The sequence below is a fragment of the Notamacropus eugenii genome, chromosome 4 (genome assembly GCF_028372415.1).
Source record: "Notamacropus eugenii isolate mMacEug1 chromosome 4, mMacEug1.pri_v2, whole genome shotgun sequence".
Lineage (NCBI taxonomy): Eukaryota > Metazoa > Chordata > Mammalia > Diprotodontia > Macropodidae > Notamacropus > Notamacropus eugenii.
The window spans coordinates 280,996,867-281,019,512 of NC_092875.1; the positions used below are offsets into that span (position 1 = coordinate 280,996,867).

At 34.5% G+C, this 22,646-nt stretch overlaps 1 protein-coding gene across 10 annotated transcripts in view; it reads right to left on the bottom strand.

Annotated features, from left to right (window-relative positions):
• Window positions 1–22,646, bottom strand: part of ASPH (aspartate beta-hydroxylase) — a 276,582-nt gene that overhangs the window by 151,083 nt on the left and 102,853 nt on the right. For all 10 annotated transcript variants that reach the window (XM_072604669.1, XM_072604662.1, XM_072604667.1 and 7 more), the window contains 8 exons: window positions 19,269–19,394; window positions 16,625–16,666; window positions 16,358–16,414; window positions 15,637–15,693; window positions 15,082–15,114; window positions 9,928–9,969; window positions 7,064–7,099; window positions 5,936–5,980 (listed from right to left, as the gene is read on the bottom strand). In XM_072604669.1, coding sequence (XP_072460770.1) covers window positions 5,936–5,980; window positions 7,064–7,099; window positions 9,928–9,969; window positions 15,082–15,114; window positions 15,637–15,693; window positions 16,358–16,414; window positions 16,625–16,666; window positions 19,269–19,394 — 438 coding nt within the window. The remainder of the gene's footprint in view (window positions 1–5,935; window positions 5,981–7,063; window positions 7,100–9,927; window positions 9,970–15,081; window positions 15,115–15,636; window positions 15,694–16,357; window positions 16,415–16,624; window positions 16,667–19,268; window positions 19,395–22,646) is intronic.

Here is a 22,646-nt window from a genome sequence, read left to right on the forward strand (position 1 = left end):
TCCTTTCAGGTCTCTTTGAAGTCTTCCTGTTCATTATTTCTTATAGCACAATAGTATTCCATTACACTCATATACCTCAAGTTGTTCAGCCATTCCCCAATTGATGGACATCCCATCAATTTCCAGTTCTGGGCCACCACAAAGAGAGCTGCTATAAATATCTTTGTACATGTGGGACCTTTTCCCATTTTTATATTTTCATTATTTTTACCTATGCTCACTTCTGTACTGAAGTGACTAGGTAATGTGGAAGGGCTAAAGAAGTTTTGTGGAATGTCTCCATCTCATGACCCTCTGCAACAGGTGTGGCACATAAACTACAATTATTTTCGTAATAGCCTGGCCTCCCAATACTTATCATGAACACTGCAATATGAAATGACCAGATGTGTCATGAAACAATGCTGCTTAGTTTTAGATGCACAACACATCTGACTCCACTCCTTTGTCTCTCTAAAGAAAACCTGTGAGTTACCATTCCATTTGGTTGCAGCTTCCTTTCATTTTCTATAGTTAAGAATGGTTTCATTTATATTGAGAATGCTAAAATTTATATGATTCCATCCTTCTAGTTCACTTAATTGGATCCTGAACTAAGAACTAAGATTTACAGTTTCCACAGATAAAATTATGATTAAAAACAGTCTAAAACTATACAATGTTAGCACCTTCTCTCACTATTACCAATATAGCTGAAGCAGAAGGACTGAGAACTATTTTGTTTGTTGCTTTGTTTGTTTCATAGATTGTCCTGGTTGAATAATGCATCACTAATCTTGAGTCTGTGCATCTACCTGGCTGGTACTAGGAGATCGGAGAGTTTTTGGCCAGCACTGTATTCAAAGCCTGGTACGAACTCCAAGAGCCTGGGCTCCACAGGCTTAGCCCCCTGAAACCCAAAACCATATTCATGTCACAATGAGATATCAGACTGGAACTTTGTGGAGGATCAGTCAGTCAATAAGCATTTATTAAGTTCCTATTGTGTACCAGGCACTATACTAAACACTGAGAAATGCAAAAGACCTTGAGGAGTTCATAGTCTAATGATATGAGATAACAATCTGGGGAAAGAAAACTGAAGGGTAACCAGCTCTAGGTAGAGTAAACTTCACAAAAGGGGTAAAAAGTAGTCTGGGCTCAAAGGCACTGGGGACAGCAAAAGAAAAGAATACAGGAAAAAGAGTACTGGAATAGCAAAAAGATACTTCATATACTTTACTTCGCTGAGGACCCTTAGCAAGTCTTAGTAATCACGTATCACTAAAAACTTTTCCAAACGGTAACTCCTATTATTGATAATTATTAAACTTTACCCTATATTGAATAATAATAAGTGAACTTAGTGAGATGTTAAAGGTACAAAACAGTGCTGAAGGAAACCTAACAGGTCATTTAGCTATTGGCCAGGAGGTATGATATACAGCAAGGGCATCTCGCATCAAAAAATAAAGATGGATGCTTTGGAGAAAGGTTACAGAAAATCAGCGTTGGTTAAGATGAACAATAAAGCAGATTTCAATTATATCATTAACCAATATATTTCAATGGAAAAGATGTAACTCCATTTACACTCACACTAGTATCCATTCAATTCAATAGGCAATTACTGGGCAATAATAGACTATAATGTAGGAGGTATTAACTGAAGGATAAGGACAACATAACTCGAAAGAATGAGGGGAAACTCAGAAATGAAATACACCCTAAGACATTCACCTATAACCAACTCACTCACAATGCATTTGTGAGGAAAGAGCTTTACAAACCCTAAAACACCATATAAATGGTTATTCTCAGTGCTACCTATAGGCAAAAGCTGCTCAGAGTTCCACATGCCGAATTCCTTTGCCATATGAGTTTTCAGAGGGCTTTTTATGTAAAAGGGATGATTAGGGCAGGGAGGCAGCAGAGTAGATAGAGTACCAGGCCTGGAGTCAGGGAGACTCATCTTCCTGAGCTCAAATTTGGCCTTAGAGACTTACTAGCTATGTGACTGTGGGCAAGTCACTTAACCTTTTGCCTCAGTTTTCCCATGTGTAGGATGAGTTGGAAAAGGAACATCTTTGCCAAGAAAACCTCAAGTGGGGTCACGAAGAGTTAAACACTAATGAAGTGACTGAACTACAACAATAAAAGTGATCATTGGAAAGAACCTCAAATTAAAAATTTTTTTAATTTAAATTCTTCAGTCTGCATGAACCTACTGATAACTTCCTTTTTCACATAAGAAAATTTCACATATTATTGTAAATTAAATAAAAAGTGATAACTAAGAAAAGCATCCAAGGACTCTATGGAAAATGAGCAAAGGAGAATCTTTAGGTAACGATGATTATAAATCTAAATATTTTCTATTATATCTGAGTGAGATTATCTCAACTCATCAGGCCAAGATGCTATGAAAGCTACTGAGACAAAACTAGTTTTGTTTTGTTATTTTCCCTTGTTCAAAAGGTGTTCAACAGACAAGCAACAGAATTTTATTTGGGACAGCCTATTTTTAGTTATTATAAACAAGATAAGTGAAGTAATTGTTAAAATGCAGAAAAGGGACTAGCCTTTTAAATGTCATTCATTTAATTTCTTCAATAAAAAATTAGTTCCATGTCCAAAGGGCTATAAAAATGTGCATGCCCTTTGACCCAGCAATATCACTTCTAGGGCTGTATCCCAAAGAGATCATAAAAATGGGAAAAGGACCCACATGTAATTAAAAATATTTATAGCAGATCTTTTTGTGGTGGCCAAGAACTGGAAACTGAGGGGATGCCCTTCAACTGGGGAATGGCTGAACACACTGTGGTATATGAACGTAATGGAATACTATTGTGCTATAAGAAATGACAAACGGGCAGATTTCAGAAAAGCCTGGAAAAACTTGTACGAACTGATGTTGAGTGAGGGGAGCAGAACCAGAAGAACCCTGTACATGGTAACAACCACAGTGTGTGATGACTAACTTTGATAGACTTAGCCCTTCTCAGCAATGCAAGAACCTAAAACAATTCCAAAGGACTTGTGATGGAAAATGCCATCCATATCCAGAGAAAGAACTATTTAGTCTGAATGCAGATTGACGCAGACTATTTTCTTTTGTTTTTTTTTCTCATGGTTTGTCTCATTTGTTCCAATTCTTCTATGCAACATGACTAATGTGAAAATGTGTTTAATAGGAATGTATGTGTAGAACCTACATCAGAATGCAAGCCATCTTGGGGAAAGAAAGGGGAAAAATTGAAAACTTACAGAAGTGAATGCTGAAAACTAAAAATAAATAAGTGTGTGTGTGTGTGTGTGTGTGTGTGTGTGTGTGTGTGTGTGTATAAATACGTATTTGCAGAACACTGTCCCAGGCCAGGGGTGAGGAATCTGAGGCCTCAACATATGGCCTTTTACATCCTTCAGCGGGGGCCCTCTGACTGAATCTAAACTTCACAGAACAAATCCTCTGACAAGTGTTTGTTCTCTAAAACTTGACCTCACTCAAAAGGCCACACTTGAGGACCTACAAGGCCATATGTGGCCTTCCCACCCCTGCCCTAGGCACTGGGAATGATCCATGTAACTAGTTTGAGTCAGGGAAATGGAGAGGTGGCAGGGAAAGATGGAAACATGTAACGATGATATTCAAAATTAAAGTATTAACTATAATATCACATAAAAAGTAAACCACAGAATCACGAAAGCATTGCTGCGGCAGGAAGGAAGGGGTTGTTACATCCTGGGCAGGGTGCAGAGATCAAAGGGTGGCTTCAGATGGCATTTGTTCTTCAAAGGAAAATCAATCAACAAATCAATTAATCAATCGATCAACAAGTAGTTATTAGTTCCTAATGCATATGCTAATATATGCTAGGGAACTGTGCTAGGTCCTAGGGATACAAATATAAAGAATGACATAATTCTTTCCCATAAAGACGAAAATCATTACATATAAAAGTATATACAACATATAGTCTCTCCTATCCATTTTCCCTTACTTTTTAACAATAAATTCTCTTAACTGAATGACTGAGGTAAACTTACAGCCACATCAGAGAAGAAAAGACAGCCCATGCACAAAACTTAGAAACCATCTCTCTGAAACATCTCTCACATCTGTCTCCTTTTCCCCATTCACCTGATTAAGAGCCTAGGAGGTCAGGCCCTCACCCACCTTTCCACCCCCCCAATCCTGTAACAGACTAAATTCGTTTCCCTGTCTCCTATCTCCTCCCCCTCCAAACTGCCTTTTGCACAAAGTCAAAGTGATACTCTTAAAACAAAGGTCTAACCGTATCGCTTCCCTGATGAATAAGATCGCGTGGCCCCTATTGCTTCTAGAATAAAAAACAAATTCTTCTCTTTGGTCTCCTTCGCAACCTGGCTCTGACCCACCTTTCCAGCCTTTGATACCATTCCTTTTCAAATGCTCTAAGGTCTAGACCAACTGTTCTATGTTCTAAGACATTCCATCTCTTGACTCCAGGCCTCTTCAACTCCATCTTCAGGAATCCCTACTTTCCTCAAGCCCAGTTCTGGCACCACTCCCTGCATTTCAGTGACTAGGTCTTCACTTTACTGTCTGACCAAGTTTCAAGAATGGCAAACGTAATTCATGTTCTACATGAAGTTAACAATCGAAATATTGATTGTAATGTACTATAAAAAATATAATGACTTATAAATAATGATGATCGTATGTTTGCTTTTTTTCTTAGCTACCAGATTTTGGTGTATCTTATTTTCAGAGCTTCAAAAATAAGGCATGGATAAGGACTACAGTACTAATTCTCTAAAATCACATTAAATGATAATGTAACTATCAGATATAATAGATTTTCTGAATTTTAGTTTTCCTTTTCAAACTGAAAGTGGTATATTTGGAAATGATTATGATATAAAAAACTATCAATTAATTTTTAAAGTGTGACTTTTCACTGAAGATTTCTAGACTTAAATAAAAATTCTAGCACAAATTCAATCTTCTTTGTTAAAAAGGATATGAAATCAGAGACAGTGAAAGGAATAATCACTAAAGCAATACATGTGACACGAAAGAAAACCAAAACACATTTTGTGAAAGAAAATAAGAAAAATGTAGAGAAAAGCTATTGATAACAATTCCTAAATAAATAAAAAAATTCTTTTCCTAATATTAGGTAAGGACAGAGAGTGTCATACTCCAATGTCAACTTGCAAGTACGGTGGAAATCGTATCAAAAATTTTGAATAGAAACTTAAAGCACTACACTTCATTTATCCAAACAATAAAGTGCCACTTACATAAAAGGCAGGTAACGTGTAAGGCAGGGTCTACACAATTTAAAAAAAAAAGGATGTGGTTTCTTTTCTTCCTTCATAAAGCAAAAGAAATACTGTCATTTTTCTAGACCCACTTATTTTTTTACAAAAAAAATAAGGATGTAAACAGAGAAATAAGGACAATAAAATGGTTTTAATACAAAAGATGAAAGAGAAAAAGGAAGAAAACTTGGTATAGATTTCCACAAAAATCTTTAATCACAGAACTAAAGACCAACAAAGCCTAAGATAAACTTCACTTCAACAATATTGTATGGAGTCAGCTCTGACATCATCTAATATCTAATATTTTGCGATTTGGAGAGATCACAAAGAATAAATATCCTACCCCAATAATTTTGATGACTAAAGTACCTGAGCATTGTCCTATGACTCTTACTTAAACTAGACTAATAGGATATGTTTGAATTAGTAAATTACAGAGAAAAATTTCTGCAACTTCCGCTTAGTTGATAGAAAAATGTTTGTTTTTTTGTTCTGTTAAAGCTAGGGCACTGTAAGAACTCCTATTTTTCATAAACAGTTTACAAGGATGATTTTTAGTTTCCTTTCTCCTAAACAGATTTCTAAAGATGAGACATTTTTAATATAAACAAAAAGAAAATTTTATAATAATGACTTGTCATACCTGATGGTCTTTCATGCTGCTCTTCTACAGGGGACATATTTCCTTCTAAAGTAAAAAAAAAATCATTAATTACACATGCTTAATTTACATATGACAAATTTGACTTAACACCACATATTATAAAAGTGACTTAAAAAAATTAAACCATAGTTATCAGAAAATGTTTTTGGTAGTTTTAAGAAAATAAATTACTGACCATTAAATGTTGGAACATTTTTGATTTCTCAGTATTATAATGCTCTGCACTAAACAGGTGGTAAATTTCAACTCTACTTCACTAACTGCAAATCTTCCATCTAATGAAAAAACCAACAGGGTCCAAGTCATAAATTTGATTTAACTCAAATTCTGTTTGTCATTAATTATACTTTGAATGGTTATTTATTCCATCAACTGGTTTCCCATTTGTAATGTGAGAATAACTCATGATATTACATTTAGAATAAATGAAACATGCCAACAATATATAGTTACTCTTAATATTAATTACAATTATTTTTAAAATAACAATGACCATAACTAAAAAAAGCTTTCCAGTTAACTTTAATATTTTTTTTAAAAAGACCAGAAATGTACTATTGCATTTTTACTTTTGAAAAATGGTACTCATGGATATATTCTAGAACATATATGCCCATAACAATTTATTCTATTTTTACAGAGACTGCTTCAAAATTCAGAACTGAATTGAGGATACACTGACAAATCAATCAAGTGGCTAATACTGATCTGATGATTTTCTTTACAAAATTACTTCTCAAAATGTTAAATTGAATTCTTATTCCAAATTACTATGAAAATCAAACAGTTTATTCTAACAGCATTCTTTGGATGTAAATATGACATCTGACTTAAATATTAATAATTGGTATTCTATTCACTGGTCAGTTTCCATTACATATATGGTTCTTTGACTCTTTATCTTCCTCTGTGTGTGTGTGTGTGTGTGTGTGTGTACAGTTTTGTTTCTCTTTGAGCATTATTATTATTTTTTGCTTTATATTATATACTTTATAAAATGCTTTAATAACATTTGTTTTTACTTATCAAATATTAGGCCTCCGTTTTGAACACATTAAGAACTGAATCATTAGGACTTAATTTTCATTATGTAAAGAAAAAACTTACCCTCTAAACCCATGTTTAAATCTTCTACAGCAATGTCTAAAAATAAAAATATATATATATACACATATAAATATTTATTAATTGAGCTCCTGAAGAGTTAGAGAAGCCTCTTAAAATGCTCTCATCTATGAAATTCCATTTACAGTCTATGTACCGATATCTAATGCTTTCATTAATCTTTCTTTTGCCCTTCTAAACATTTTATAAGAAAACATATAAATGTCTATAGGGAGGGCAAAAACCTGTTTCTTAAGCTAGTATAACCCAGGAGTAAAAAAAAAATTGCCATCATTTTTGTTATGTCTACAAAAGCCTTGTGACCACTGAAGCAATGAAAATCAGTGGGACAGCTATGCAATAGTATATAGTAGGAGGTGTTCCCATTTTGTTTTGGGTTATGAAAATTGTCCAACAGTAGAAATCAATCTTCTGAGGTGCCTGTGAATATTTATTTCCACTTCCCTCTTCTTTAGATGCAAAGCTGTATGGTATGGTACAAAGAAGTTAGCATCAGGACACCAGAACTAGAATTCTGGCTCTACCATTTAGTACTATATGACTAAGTCAATGAACTGCTTCAAGTCTCTGCTTCTTACAGCTATTAAAAATTATCTATTTATAAATTATAATAACATAGTATATATAATATATTATATAATAAATATCATAATTAATCATTTAAAAACATCTATTAAAAATAGAGATAAAAACATCTATTAAAAATAGAGATAAAAACACCCCTCTCACAGAATTCTTGTGAAGAAAGAACTCTATAAACTAAGCACTTAGTACAGAATCACAGAATTTGAGAGGTGTAAGAGATCTTAGCAATATCTAGTCCAATCCAAACATGAAAAGAGTTCCCACTATAACACATCCAACAAAGGCTATCAAGCCTCTGCTTAAAGACCTTTAATGAGAGGGAATCCAACACCTGTAATGGTTACTATATCATCCATTCAACCTAAATTTATCTACTCATTGCTCTGGGCTCTACCCTCTGGGGCCAAAGAAAACAAATCTCATCCCTTCTCCATGCAACAACCTTTCAAATACTTATAAGCAGCTATTATTTCCAGTCTAAACATGACCTCATTCTTCAATTGATGTCCACATAGTATGAACTCAAGGCCCTTCAGCATATGCATTGTCCTCCTCTGTACACTAGTTTGTCAATATTCTTAAACCATGGTACCCAATATTCCAGAGGAGGTCTAACAAGGGCCAAGTACAGGCACTATCACCTCCTTATTCCTAGAAGCCTTATTACTAGAATAAAAAATTCTCTCTTTTTTTAATTAATTTTATTTATTTTCAGTGTTCTACAATAACTACCATATAACTTAGATTATTTCCCCCTCCTTCCCCCTAAATCCCCCCTCCCTCCCCGAGAAGGCATACAATTTTGTATAGGTTCTACACATACATTCCTATTAAATACATTTTCACTATAGTCATGCTGTGTTGAAAAATTAAAATGAGTGGGAGAAATTATTTAACAAATTTTGCCTTAGAAGATCATTGGGAATTTTATTTAAGTCCTTGAATTGCAATGAAGTTCCAAGTCTACCAGAAAAAACTCTCGCACACTGTAAGCTACACTTCTCTTAAGGCAGCCAAAGACTGAATTATATTTTTTTTTTTTGGCTGTTGCATCCCACTGCTAACTCATGCTGAGATTGCTGTCCACTAAAATCCTCAGTATTTCAGAACTACTGCTATTTACCATGCCTCTCTCATGCTGTACTTGGTAAGCTAATGTTACATAGCCAAATATGACTTTATATTTGCCCCAATTTTCAATTTCTTTGTTTTGACTCAATGATCTGCCTTGTCAAGACCTTTCTGAGAAGTTACTTTTGGCGTGAGGGGATTCACCTTTCAAGAGGGAACTCTAGTTATTGTCTGTTTGAAACCTTTTCTGATTTCTATAGCTATTAATGTCCTCTCACTCTTCAGATATTCCTGGAACAGCATGATTTTTTTCTTATCCTCTTCACTATCAATCTATACACTCACCTGTGAACCTCTTACATCCACCGAGGCTCCTTAAAAGAAGGAGCTGTTGCTTTTGCACTTCAAGTGCTGACCATAGTGTCTTAAAATAGCAGCAATTTAATAACTGTTTGCTGAGTTGAATTGAAATGAGAAAATAACATGAGACCTAGACCTAGACAGATGATGATGAAGATACTGGGCATAAGGAATAAGTCTAAGTGAATTAACAGAGGCAAAAGATGTGATCCCTAATATCACAAAGACTATATTTTTAAAAACATTTAAGTATAAATATTCAGACAGAAACATAAATACAATTTCTTAATAGTTCAAGAACTATGTGTTTCAAAATTGACTCCGTACCCCAACTGTTCTTAGAACTGAAAGTTATTTCAGACCACACCCTCCTACCCTGCCTGGTTTCATCTCCACACAAGATGCACTTCAAAACTCACCATCAGGCTGCTATATCACACCCTGACTCATACCACTTTCCCTACTCTTCTCTCCCCAGGGATCTGAGGGCTCCTTCCAAAGCCTTCCTCTAAAAGGGCAAAAACTGGAATCTCAGCTCATTCTACTTTGCATCTGCTGATCAGCATGGTTACAACTACATCATACAAGATGGCCCATGGCATCCTGCTACCTCCCCCCTGCCTTCCTTCCACTTCCTGGCTGCTTTTATACTTGTCTCCCGCATTAGACTGTAAACTCCTTCAGGGCAGGGACTAGCTTGCTTTTATTAATTGTATTGTCAGCACTTGGCACAGTCCTGACACATGGTGCTTAATAAATGTTTACTGAATTAAATTGTACTGACAACTAACTACAAACATTACATTAACTACAGGGAAGAAAGAATTTACCTGAAACAGCTTCTGTTCTCTCATTTTCTGGAGGTTCATGGACTATAAAAAAGGAGAAAAAAAATCACATATCATCCCTACAGTTTTCATTATAAAACTGTAGACTATAATGTGGTACTTCATATAGTACATATTTCAGCTTAATGAACAACTGTGTACAGCTGCTTTTCTTACTCTGGAGAATGATAAGACCAACAGGCAGATGATAAATCAGAGAAATAGGAATACTGTTTGTGACAAATGTGACTTTGGTAAAGCACTTAACTTTTTATAAGCCCATTTCCTAATCTATAAAACATGAGGGTTGTACTTGTTAACCTCTTAAGTTTCTTCCAGCTCTAAACCTATGCTATGATTTTGTTACTTTTAATTCAAAAGCATCCTTAATTTAATGATAAATTAATCACACAGAAGAAAGATTAAAGACATTAGGACCCTTTAGCTTAAAGAATCAATGATGAAGTAAACTGGTATCATTTCTAATTATGGAGGGATTTCATTACAATCATCACCCAGAAGGTGAAATAGAAATTAGATAACCAGAGATGAGGGTTATTTATCTAGGTTTTATGGATAATCTAAAATTTGAAAAAAAATCTCAAAAGTGTTGTTCTGTATCAGAATACATTGTCACTTCAGCTCCTCTGGGGATCCATGATATTCTCTTCCCTTACTAATGTTATATAAATCTACTTTTGTTAACTACGCTGCTTCATTTTATTCTAATATCAAACCTAGACTATCAGGAGACTTGCCTGACTCAGGTCCAGCATAAAACAGTAGGGCTGGCACTAAGTGTGAATTTAGTCTATATCAAAAGACCCACAAGTACTTAATGAGCTAAATGCTGGACAGAGCTTCTGCTCCCGGCATCTATAACTTTGGCTCCCCAGTATGTGTAGTGACAAGTTGTAGAAGTTGATAGCCTTGCCTCTGCAATGATTTTGTGCTAACTCATCAGTCGATCTCAGAATATGGGATTTCCTATCAGTTAATTCCTCCCCTATCCTATGGTAGGCAAAACTTCTACCTCCTTGTCATCTTATCCTCAGTCCACTATCCGCAGAAGCAAAAGTCCTTTCTCTTGCCTAATTCTCTTTGCTATTTCATCCTCTTCTTCCTTTGCCCAAATTCCATTTTTCCTGCTGCTCTCCCATTTCATTATGCTATTATACAGTTTACAAACAGTACTTCATGGTTAAGATTCTAGATTCTAGATTCCTTTATGTATCAGAATGTGTGATTCTGTTACCATAGCTCTCTTGGCTCCCCTTGAAAGGCAATGTAGTCCCGATCACATGCTCCAATCACTTAATCCATCTATATCACTAGTTAAAAATCTTTGTCACAGTCTCCGCCAACATTCAGGCCATTACACTTCTTTTAAAAAAGAGTTCAATATCTATCTCACAGTATTCCTTCTCCCTCCCAATACCTGCTCTTATCCTTGGAAATTTCAATATACATATTGATGGGTCCTCAAACACTCTTGACTTCCCAGGTGTTTTTACTTCCTACAACTCCCATAATCTTTTATGTATCATAATATACCACAATATATCAGTGCACTCCTCATCTGCACATAAGAATGGCAATACCCTTCCTGACCTTACCATCCACAATAACTCTTTCACCTCCAGGATCCAGAACATTGAAATTCTTTTTCAGGATCACATTATTTTCTTTTCCCCTTTCCCTTAGTCACCTGGTCACTTTATTCTCACACCAACTTCCAGTCATTTTATCCTTCCCTTCTTTTCCAGGGGATCACATTTGCACTGACCCCACTTTCCTCCCTTTGTAAAAACTTGACCCTAAAATAAGTAGTTGAATGATACATCCTTTTACATTTATCTTATATCACATTTTTTTCTTACTGCCACTGACAGTTTATAAAACATCAAAACTAGGTGATTTGCAGCCATTTATTACCTCCACATTTAAGGATGAGTTACTAAAGGAGGAAGGCATTAAACCATCTGGGATCCCTACAAATTTGGTTTTATTCTTAGATGACTGATTTTCTATCCCATTCCCCTAATGGCTACACCAACCTTCTCTTCTAAATGCTACCTCCAACCTCCCCTTTGGCAGAGGACTTTGTCTCTTAAATCAGCTAAAAAAAAAAAATAGAGGCATTCTATGGTGACTTACCCTTTTCTCCCCTATTCGTTACTTCCAAAGCTACCCTACACCATCCCTTATTCTTCTCACTAATGTTCTACCCTCTAGAAAAAAAGCTCCACTCCTGGACAAGACTAAGCTTTTCCAGAACCTTTAATCCCAACCCCCACTCACCTTCACCTTATTTGCCATTTTAATAATGTGTCTTTAATCTCTAACCACTGGTTTCCTTCTCCTTCTAACTCTAAGCATATCCAAGACTCTCCAATCCTTAAAAGACATTCACTTTACCTTGCATCTACATTGTATGTTCTGTCACTCTTCTCTTTCACAGCCAAAATTCTAGAACAAAAGCTGCCTCATACTCAATGCCTCTGGCTCACCTCAAACCTGATTATCTCTTAGAATATGAGTTTTCTGATACCATCAATTCAATTGAAACTCCTCTTTTCCAAGATGCCTTTGGTATCTTCATCTGTTAAATCTAATGATCTCTTCTCAGTCCTCATACTTCTTGACTTCTGTAGCTTTAGACACTTCTGACCCTCCTTCTTTCTGAACAGTTTCTTCTTCCCTGGCTTTCTTAACACTGTGTTGTCTTTCTAACTGTGTGACTACTCCTTCTCAGTTTTCTTTATTGATTCAAAGATATAATTAGTATGTTTCAAGACTTTTTTGGTTATTAACAATTATCTCTTTTGGTCCTTTAATATGGATAGATTTTCTTTTGGCTTGTTTCTTTTTCTTCTGTTTGGATAATAGTTATGGAAAAGCTGAGGTACATCAGTGGTTTCCAATCTTTTTCATACTAAAGCATAAACCTATTGAGTTTCATGAATCAAGAAAATGAGAATCTCATGAAAGTAAAAATATTTAAAAAAGGAAAAAGCTTATTTATCTCAAGAAAGATATGTCTAAGAAATTAATATATCAAAAATGCTTTTTGTTATCTTGGGCAAGTCACTTCAAATCTCCAAGACTGTTTCTTCATCTATAAGAAAAAATTAGAACTAGATGATCTCTAAGTTCCCTTCTAGTTCTGAATGCTATGATGCTATAATATTATAGACGTACACGAGAAAGCTTTAAAATACAAAAGAATTACTTAGGAAGAGAGGAACTGTCCATCACTCATTCTCTGATCAAACCAGGTTAGGAAAGAACTTCAGAAAGGAAAAAGAAATTCAAGGTGGAACCACATAATTCATATTATCTTCAAACAATGAGTCTTAATCAATCATAGCTGCTTACCCCGATGGTCCAGCAAGCAAGAATTCATGGAATTCTTAAACCATTGAAGAATAAGTCTAATGTAAAGTCGCAAAATAGGGTGTGAATAAATTTAATTACGTGAATAATAATCATAAAGCAACAGGACTAATTATTTAAAACTCACTACTGTGTCCCAAATTGGTCAACTTAAAAATCTATGCTTAAATCAACTATACTACCAAATATTTTTAGACTCCCCTTTTAGAATTTTCTCAGTGTTTGTGTTCTTCTCTTTTGAGTTTGCTCAATGGTGGTGTGTCTTAGTCCTCTGAGTATGGCTTTGATTTTTGAAATAGCCGAAATAATTAGAAGCAGAGATTTAGAGCTGGAAGGATCATTAAAAATAATTTTTCCAACTCCCTCATTTTAATGCTGAGAATTAAGGTCCTTAAAAGTTAAAGACTGGCTTGTTGAATGAAATTAATTACACTCTTGGTCAGACAAAGGCAGGACTCAAAAGCTGGTTTGACTCCAGATCTGCTCTTTCCCTTACTCCAAGCAAAATCTTTAGCTCTTTTGATATTGGTCATTATTCAGAGCTTCACTTTTTCTTTTCGTATATCCAGGTTTCCCCCAATTCCACATAGGGGAAGTTGACAGAATTCTAACACTCAAGTAAGTACTACTTACTATGTATAACTGCAAAAACAATTTTAGAATTAAAAGTATATACCTACGAATAATTAAATCATACACTATTTCTCTGTATCAGAACATAGAGATGGTAATGTACAACTTTATGTGTTAGTCAGTACTGTGTACCAGATTAAGTCAAAACTCAATTCCCCAAATAGATCAGCATTTTCCAAATTATGCTCTGTTCAATATGAATAGTAAGACAATAAGGAAAAATAAATTTAATTTCCTTTCAACAAACATTTATTAAGTACCTACTATGGCAAAGCACCATGTTAGGTGTGAGCGATAGAGATGCCAGAAATATTTCACCTCTAAATCATTAAGTAACAAAAAGATTTATGTCCAGAACTTTGAAGTTTAACAGGCTACTGACAGTATGGAATAGTAAATAAAAAGTCAGCCTCGAAGCAAGGAAAATCTGGGTTCAAAATCTGCTTCTGTCACATTACTTAATTTCTCAGTGCACTAGACCAGTTATGTCAAGCTGCAATTGAAATAGGGGAAATAGGGGCCAGTAAACTGCACGAGTTTTGAAATGTAAGGTTATCTATGATTATTTTGTTAAATATTCCCCAATTACATTTTAACCTGGTTCAGGTCAAGCTGGGAGAGTTGTGGGCTGCACAACAGAGGTGTGACACCTCTGCCCTAGACAACTCTGTGACTCTAAGCACAGAAGGTACTAAACTTCTTCACTCAAATGTTCCCTATCATCAGGAAAATCGCAGGTAGAGTCCCTGTTTGCTCTTTCATTTCATCTTTTATACTTTCATGTTCTAAAAATTACACATAGGTTTGGTGATAAGTGAGAAAGATGGTATTTTTAAATGCAGTTAATCAATAACATTCAATATAATGAAGCTAAAGTGTTTGAAGTAAATAATCTTTAAAGTCCCCGATTTCAAGTTCTAAAGTTCTATCATTTTTCTTATGGAGTAAACTGACTCTTTAGTGAAATCCCAAACAAAATTTCAAAAAAATGTGTTGGGACATAACAAAGTTGAAATAATATGACTTTTCAGAAAAAAAGTTCATTTTTCACTGATAGCTTCTGGCAGAGGTTTAAAAATCTCAGTCTAAAAGTAAACATTATGTAAAACATAAACAATAATTTCAAACCTGGTTCATCGTAGTCTTGGTACATTGTATCTTCTATAAAAAAAAAATTAAACCAAAAATAAGTATTTAGAAAATTAAGCAATTTAAAAGCAAGTAAGATATAAATTTAACTCACATTTATAAATATATACATTGTATATACTACATATAAATATATACATTACAAATATATACATTTATAAATATATACATATATAAAAATATATACATTAATCATTATAATCTAAAGAAATGTGGTATAGTGCTAAAGAACTTCTAATAAAATTGGGTGATACCAAAGCCTCTCAAATCAGTCAGTTTACAATTCAAAGTAGCAATTGGATGTTATTGCTTTTTCTTCATTAAGGTAAAATTCTAAACTGACTACCATGAAGTTTTGGTGTTACTGGAAATTCAAGTCATCATAAAGAAGGCACCCTCAAAACTACTCTGAGAAGCTTTTTAAAAAAATCACCTAAGTGCCATATTTCAAGTCAAGAGTCCCAAATGACCACTTCAAAATTGTACCTCTGATGCCTTTCCAAGATTCCAAGAAAATTCTGTACTTTATCATACCTGTATTATGCTCCAGTGCTGTATCTTTGTCTCCTGGCTCTATGACCTCTTGATAATCTAGAAAGTAAAGTTAAATATACCTTTTTTTAAATCTTCGAGATAAGTTGCATACATTATTTAGTGTTCATATTTAAAATATCTGGAATAAAGCTAAGAACTTAATAATAATGTGGAAAACAATCATACTTAACCCTCTGTCATTTCATTGTCCTATAATAACCTACCAAAATCATACAAATATAGCAAATAAATATTTTCATTTAGACAGGAAATAATTAAGATAAATCAGACTGAATATGTTGTCTCAACAATAAAATGAAACTAAAAAGATCAACTCACATCTTACCCAGTGGCCTACATATAAATGTGTGTGTACATACATACATATATACATACATACATATACATATATATTCCCACATGTTACATAGGGTAACCCAAAAGCAGTTAAAATACTTTGCACTTTTCCAAATATTTAACCATTCTAATAAGTCTCCACTACACTGAAAAAATCAATAAATTATTCAACTGAAAAAAGGAGCAGAATTTGATATCATCTATTCTCTTGACCAATAATGTTGAAAGATTCTTCCCCAGGTACCCAAGGCCAAAAAAGTCCTTCCCCAATCTTTCAGTCATGAGTCTGGATGAAAACCCAACTGCATGTGTGCATATAACGGAAGTTCATTTTCATGATTTAATATACCTGATGATCACAAACCTGGATTTTTCTGTTCGTATACAATCTCTTCCATATCCTTATTATATTCATTTGAATCTGAAAATTAAGAAGTGACATTTTTAAAATTATCATTAAAATTATCATTTAAGTAATCTGTAAGTTAACCTAAGGTCATAGATAACATCGAATAATTTTAAAGGGAAAAAAATTCATTGAAAGAATGGATTCCATTTAAATCATTTCTTTCATAACAAAATACATTCTTCTTAGCATTAATCAGAAAAAAAGTATCTTATAAAATCTCACCTGACTCAGGTCCTTCTGTCTGATAATATCTATCTTCAGTTTCTGAAAAAATAAAATTTATGGTTTTAATTAATTTATTAACTGTTATGTAACTTGAACCTAAATCTACAAAAGTATATTAATACTCAATATTAATATCTTTGGCCTCTTAAACAATAATATTAAATAAATGGTGATATTTGGTATTTCTACTATGCTTTACATTTGAAAATATACTCTCAGTTGATTCTCACCAACAATTCTATAATCTAAGCAATGCAGACATTATTGCCTTCCCTTGGTGATGAGAATAAGAACTTGAAAATTACATGGCTAATAACACAATCAGGAAAAGAACATAAATCTCCTGAAAATCCTATTTCAGTTTACCCTTTCTACCATCTCACACTATCTCTTGCTTACACCCAATTAACTGCAGATCAAACATTAAGAACTAAAAAATGTTCAATCATGAGAAGAGGAATAAGAACAACTAGCAAGCAAAAATGAACAAATAACTGATATAGTATTTCCTATTATTTGGATTCTACGATAATGTCCCACAATCTTTCACATGCCATTCCATCCAAACCCATAGTTTCTTAGTGGTTCCTACCAATACATCAAGGCTCAGCTCAAATATGACTTTCTTCATAAAGTCTTTCCTGATTTCCAATCTAGATGTACTCTCTCCTTCAAAATGCAGAGCATATACAATTGCATAAAATGAGACTAAGGCTAGAAAGACAGGACAGTGTCAATTTGTGGATGTTCTCAAATATTAAGTAAACGTTTGGACTTTACTTAATAAACAGCAAGGAATCGCTGAAAATTTCTAAGCAGTGATATGATCAGGACTATGCACAAGGAAAACAGTATAGAGGATGGATTGTAATGGGGAGGGTACAGATAAGATTTATTAGGAGACTACAATAGTCTAGAATGAAAGATCTTATTATATTGTGTCATGAACTCCTGTGGCAGTATGTTGATGTTTAATACCACTGTGGTTTGTTGCCCACATTCAGAATTGAAGGAAATGTAAAATCTTGGTCCTAGTTGGTGAAAATAAAAATGTAATAACTAATTAATAAAGATTCTTCAATTTTAATTCAAAATAAGAAATAGCTAAAATAAACATAATTTTCCCCCCCCATCTAAGTTGACAGACCTCACTAAAATGTATCCACATGGACCCCAGGTCACAATCCTTGGTTTAGAGGATATGTAAGGAAGGTTTGTCTACACCAGGATAGTAAAAGTGGTAGTGGAAGTGGAAGAGGAATAAGAAGGAGTAGGAGGAGAAGGAGGAAGAAGAAGAATGAAAAAGAAAGAAAGAAGAAAGAAGAGGAGGAGAAGAAGGAGGAGAAAAAGGAGGAGAAGAAGGAGATGAATGAAATGAAATCAACATTGCTTGGCTGTTGACTGCTCAGATATAGGAAGTGAGGACAAGAGAAGATGAATGGTGGTGCTGACTGAAAGCATTATGTCACAAGGAAGATAGAGTTTAGGGGCTATATGTTTATCATGGGCAAGACATACTGAGTCATCAGTGAGACATCTAAGTGGAGATTCCTATACGCAATTGAAGTTGTGGGCCTAGAGGTGAGGACAGGTTAAGGGTTGCCTCATCCTTCTGAAATATCTTAGTTCTCAGGTGATACCTTTCCTATGGCTTACTAAAATTCTGCTTACTACTATACATACCTTGCCCTTCTAGATACGCTTATCAAGTTAAGGAATCAAACATAAATTCAGAAGTAGAAGAACAATGGAATTTTTATAACTGAAAGGAATCCTACATTTTATTTAGTCCAACCTCCTCCTTTACTGATGAGGAAACAAGGGCAGCAAAGTTCAATGACTTGCACATTATCAAAGCTTAAGTTAGTGGCCAAATCAGGTTGCCATAGGCCCTGAAGTATCCAGCATAATGAACTTATAGTCAGCACTTGGCTATTTGAATAGAATTTATTAAAAACGTAACTGTACTTGGTCACTGCCATACATTTCCTGCTTGTGATTTCATGACCACTGATGGCTATAGTTTACATACATATATAACACATTTATATATGAACATTACACATATATATATTTTTTAATTACTTTTTTTTCTATTTGAAGGCTTCCTACATGAGGGCTCTGGTTTGACAGAATGTGAAAGTGACAAGAAGATGTGAAAATTCCTTCTAACTCAATGTGGAAGAACATGCTAGAAGGAGTGGACAGAAATGCTGGGGTTTTTCGGAAAGAGTAAGATTTTTTTTCTCCCATGAATCTGAGAAGATAGGTTGTGAAAAGAAAAAAGCTAGGATAACAGGGAGTTCATTTTGCTTTGTTTTGGTTTTTAATGATGGGGAGAAGGTTCCAGAGAACATAAAAGAAAGGAAAGACAAAGATAAGGAGGAATAGAAAATGGCAGGGATAAAATGGGAGTTTGGGGAAGAAAAAGAGAAAGGTGGTATTTTTAGAGATTAGGACTCTGAATTAAAAAATCTAAATTCCAGAATGCAGAACATATAACTTTTAAAAATCTGGGGTAAATAAAGCTATTTTCAGTTAAAGCTTACCGATTATGTCAAACTGGATTGAAAAAAAATCATATAATCATATTTAAAAAACATCTTCTACATTTTAGTGACTACATCAGAAATAGTTATACCTTCATGAAGTGTTTCTGTTTCTAAGTCTTCAAGTTTATCTTCTAACTCATTTCTCACAGGAATTTCTTCATCTTCTATTTGTTGTTCTTGTACTGCTTCAACCGACTCTTCTTCCTTGTCATTTTCTATTTTAAATAAAATAAACAGGTGGACAGTCTGAAGCTGATGACCAGACACTATGGGTATTCTCTGATATATTTATTTGTTGTGCACATAAACCTGTATTAGTCAGGCATAAGAAATCCACTTCAATTACTGCTGCCACTCTGATAGTGTTTTCCTATTCTTTCTGTCCTCTCCCCATTATCCCCCAGTGTTTCAGAGCCCATACTACCTGGGAACAGCTGTCCTTAATCTCTCCTTCTCCATTTACTCCAATGCCAATAAAGGCAAGAGTGGGGTATGACAGGGTATACTCAAAGGGAAAGATAGGTAAAAGGGCAATAACCAAGAAGAAAGAAAAATTATAGTCTGTTCTGCTACCCAGTGAAACCCATTACAATAATTATCACCTCACCCCAATATTCCAGCTTCACAATTCCTAACTGCTACTTGAATTCTTAAAATTTCAATGCTCCCTCATCCCAATAACTCTCCTCACTTAGGTCATGTGAGTCTTCATCTGTGGCTCAGAAGTAGAAGAGGATACCTCCTTCCAACTAGAAAATCAACTGAGGCCTGATAACCCCCAGTTTTGTTGTCTGGTTGAGTCCTGAGGAAGATGTTTCTGATGTCACAGGCTGAAACTCTGAATGCATATTTCTACAAAAACACTGTTGTTTAAGGAAATTAAGTTTGATGATAATAATAACGTATTTTCAGTATACAGACCTCCTCAGTGAGGAAGCCTCCTTCTACCAATGAAGACTGGCAATTGCTATAAAACATATAATCTTAGAAGATTGACAAGGAGTTTTTGTCCTGTTTTGGGGGGGAGGGGCAGGGAACATGTCCTTCTTTATCATACAAATGGAGTGAATTACCTACAGAATGAAGAGACACTATGAGTGCCTTACCAAAAAATCAATTGCTAAATAAAATGTAAAGCAGCTCTAAGAAACTTTCAGAAAATCATGTTCACTGATGTGCTTACATGTATTCAAGTATCATCAGCCACTCCTGTAACATTAATATAAGACTCCATTTTGTCAGCTTCAACCCACCTTTTTTCTATCTTACTTGCACTGTACTTGCTGATGCAGTGGTGAGGAAGAGAATTCCTGAATATATCAAGAAACTATTTTAGGATATTTTGTAAAGGCTTACTCAAAAGTGCAAATTCTTCTTCAGAGGTGACACTTCTAAAAACATGACAACTGCTCACATTTTCCATCTCCACTCCCCCAAATTCACTAAATGCTTGCCTTAAAAGGAACATTAGGCACAAGTGACATTAAAAATAAAATCTCTGACATATTGTCTTATATCGTGTTTATATACTGTATCAACTCTTTTTTTCACATTTTAATCCACAGGATGAATCCACATAGGTATTGTTACAGAAAAGGTAACAATGGCTGGATAATGATGAAAACCTTCTCTGACACTAATTCTAGTTCTTTAGAAGATACTCTACAAGAATCTTACAAGAAAAAAAATGTTTTGCTAATCTCAGATATGCTTATGGTTCTAAAATTATATATCTTTCACTTATAATACAAAAATAAATCAGAGCCAGTAAAAATATGTTTAGTTTATCTATGGATTAGCTCAAATCAATAAACTATTGGTCAATATTTGATACTTTTGAATGTGCTATTAGGAGAGTACAATTTCCCAAACACTATAGGTTTTATTTTATTTTACAGCAATCCCCACCTATATAGTCATTACTCTGCTTAAAACCAGAGCATAACAGCAAATGCTAGCATAAAATGTGGTAAGCATCACTAAAATAGACTGATTTTTGTAGCCCTGTACAAGTGTTCAGAAACTAGTTCTCTAAAATTAGGGAATTTTTTGAAAGACAATTGTACTTTATTTTTTCAACAGCTACATATATACTACATATATTTGTGTGGAGAGACTTCTACTACCATGTCTGCCTTTAAAACGCCAAGCTACCCACCAAAACTAAAAATCTAAACCTCAATGCCCTGAATTTTCTCAAAAAATCTTTTGTCCCCTTCAAGTTACCATTAATTCCTATTGGAATGGTCACTTCCAACTTTTCACCAAGAGGTACTCACACAAAATATGGCCATGTCATCTCAATTTAGCTAGATGCATAATATGCTGGCACCCACTGGGACTCCCTTTAAAATGTGCAAAGGATATGCCCAGCTATTCTTTCTGATATCACAGCACATTATATATAAAGGGTACTTCTCAAGTATTTAAAGACTAAATATAAGAAGTAAATAAATAGAAAGATCAAAAATGTCCCTTACCCATCCTTCTTAATTAGGTCATATATAACTCTTTCTTTGATTTTAACCTTAACATGACTTTCTTATAATTGAGACAAAGCACAGAGTAATGATAAAAATGTCTGACTTGAAGTCACAAGAGACCTGGGATCAAATTCTGTCTGTGACTCTTCCTAGCTTTAGGAATAGGAACCAACAAACCTCACTCAGGTCTCAGTTCTTTGCATCTTCTAATATCCGTAGTATTTAACTCACAGGGTGGTTGCAACTTTAGAATGACATGATTACATAAACCTCTTTGCAAGCCTATCTATCATCATTACTTGTCTTTGATTCATATCTACAATATACTAAGAATAGCTGACAGCTACATCACTCATTCAAGTTTATATAGCTACCTAATCTATTAAAGTCTGAAAAGTACTTTATAGACACTAATTCATTTAAACCTAACAATTTTGTGAGGTAGGTACTATCACTATCATCCCTATTTTGGAATGATAAAACTAAGGCTCAAGGATATTAAATGATATATTTTGGCACTATTTATTGTAGCTGAACTTGACACTATATTATATTAAAAGCCTATGGAATGTTACTTTGTAATGATTAGGTGTTTTCATTGTGACATTATATTGTTATATGGATATCCTCTAAGGTTAGTGAAATGAGTAAGACTTACAAGAACTTGACCTTTCAAGGAAAGTCCCCCACAAATGGAAAAGTCCAGGTGGTGTGCCTTTGTCATAGGACAGCAATGGCTCCTGTGTACTCTGAGGTTGTTCATCCCTTACACCGAAAAGCAACTCTTACTTTTGTTCATTTCCTTCTACATGGCTAGCAGCCATCTTTCTTTTTACCCATCCCTTTTTGCCTCTCTCAGAGCTGATCACTGACTCCCATCACAGTTTCTATTACTTTCTTCCTTTCTCTCATTTCATTTCTCCATCCCTTTTACTGTTGTTTACCCTGTGCTTCTGTGGCTTTCATACACTAGGGCAGGGATGT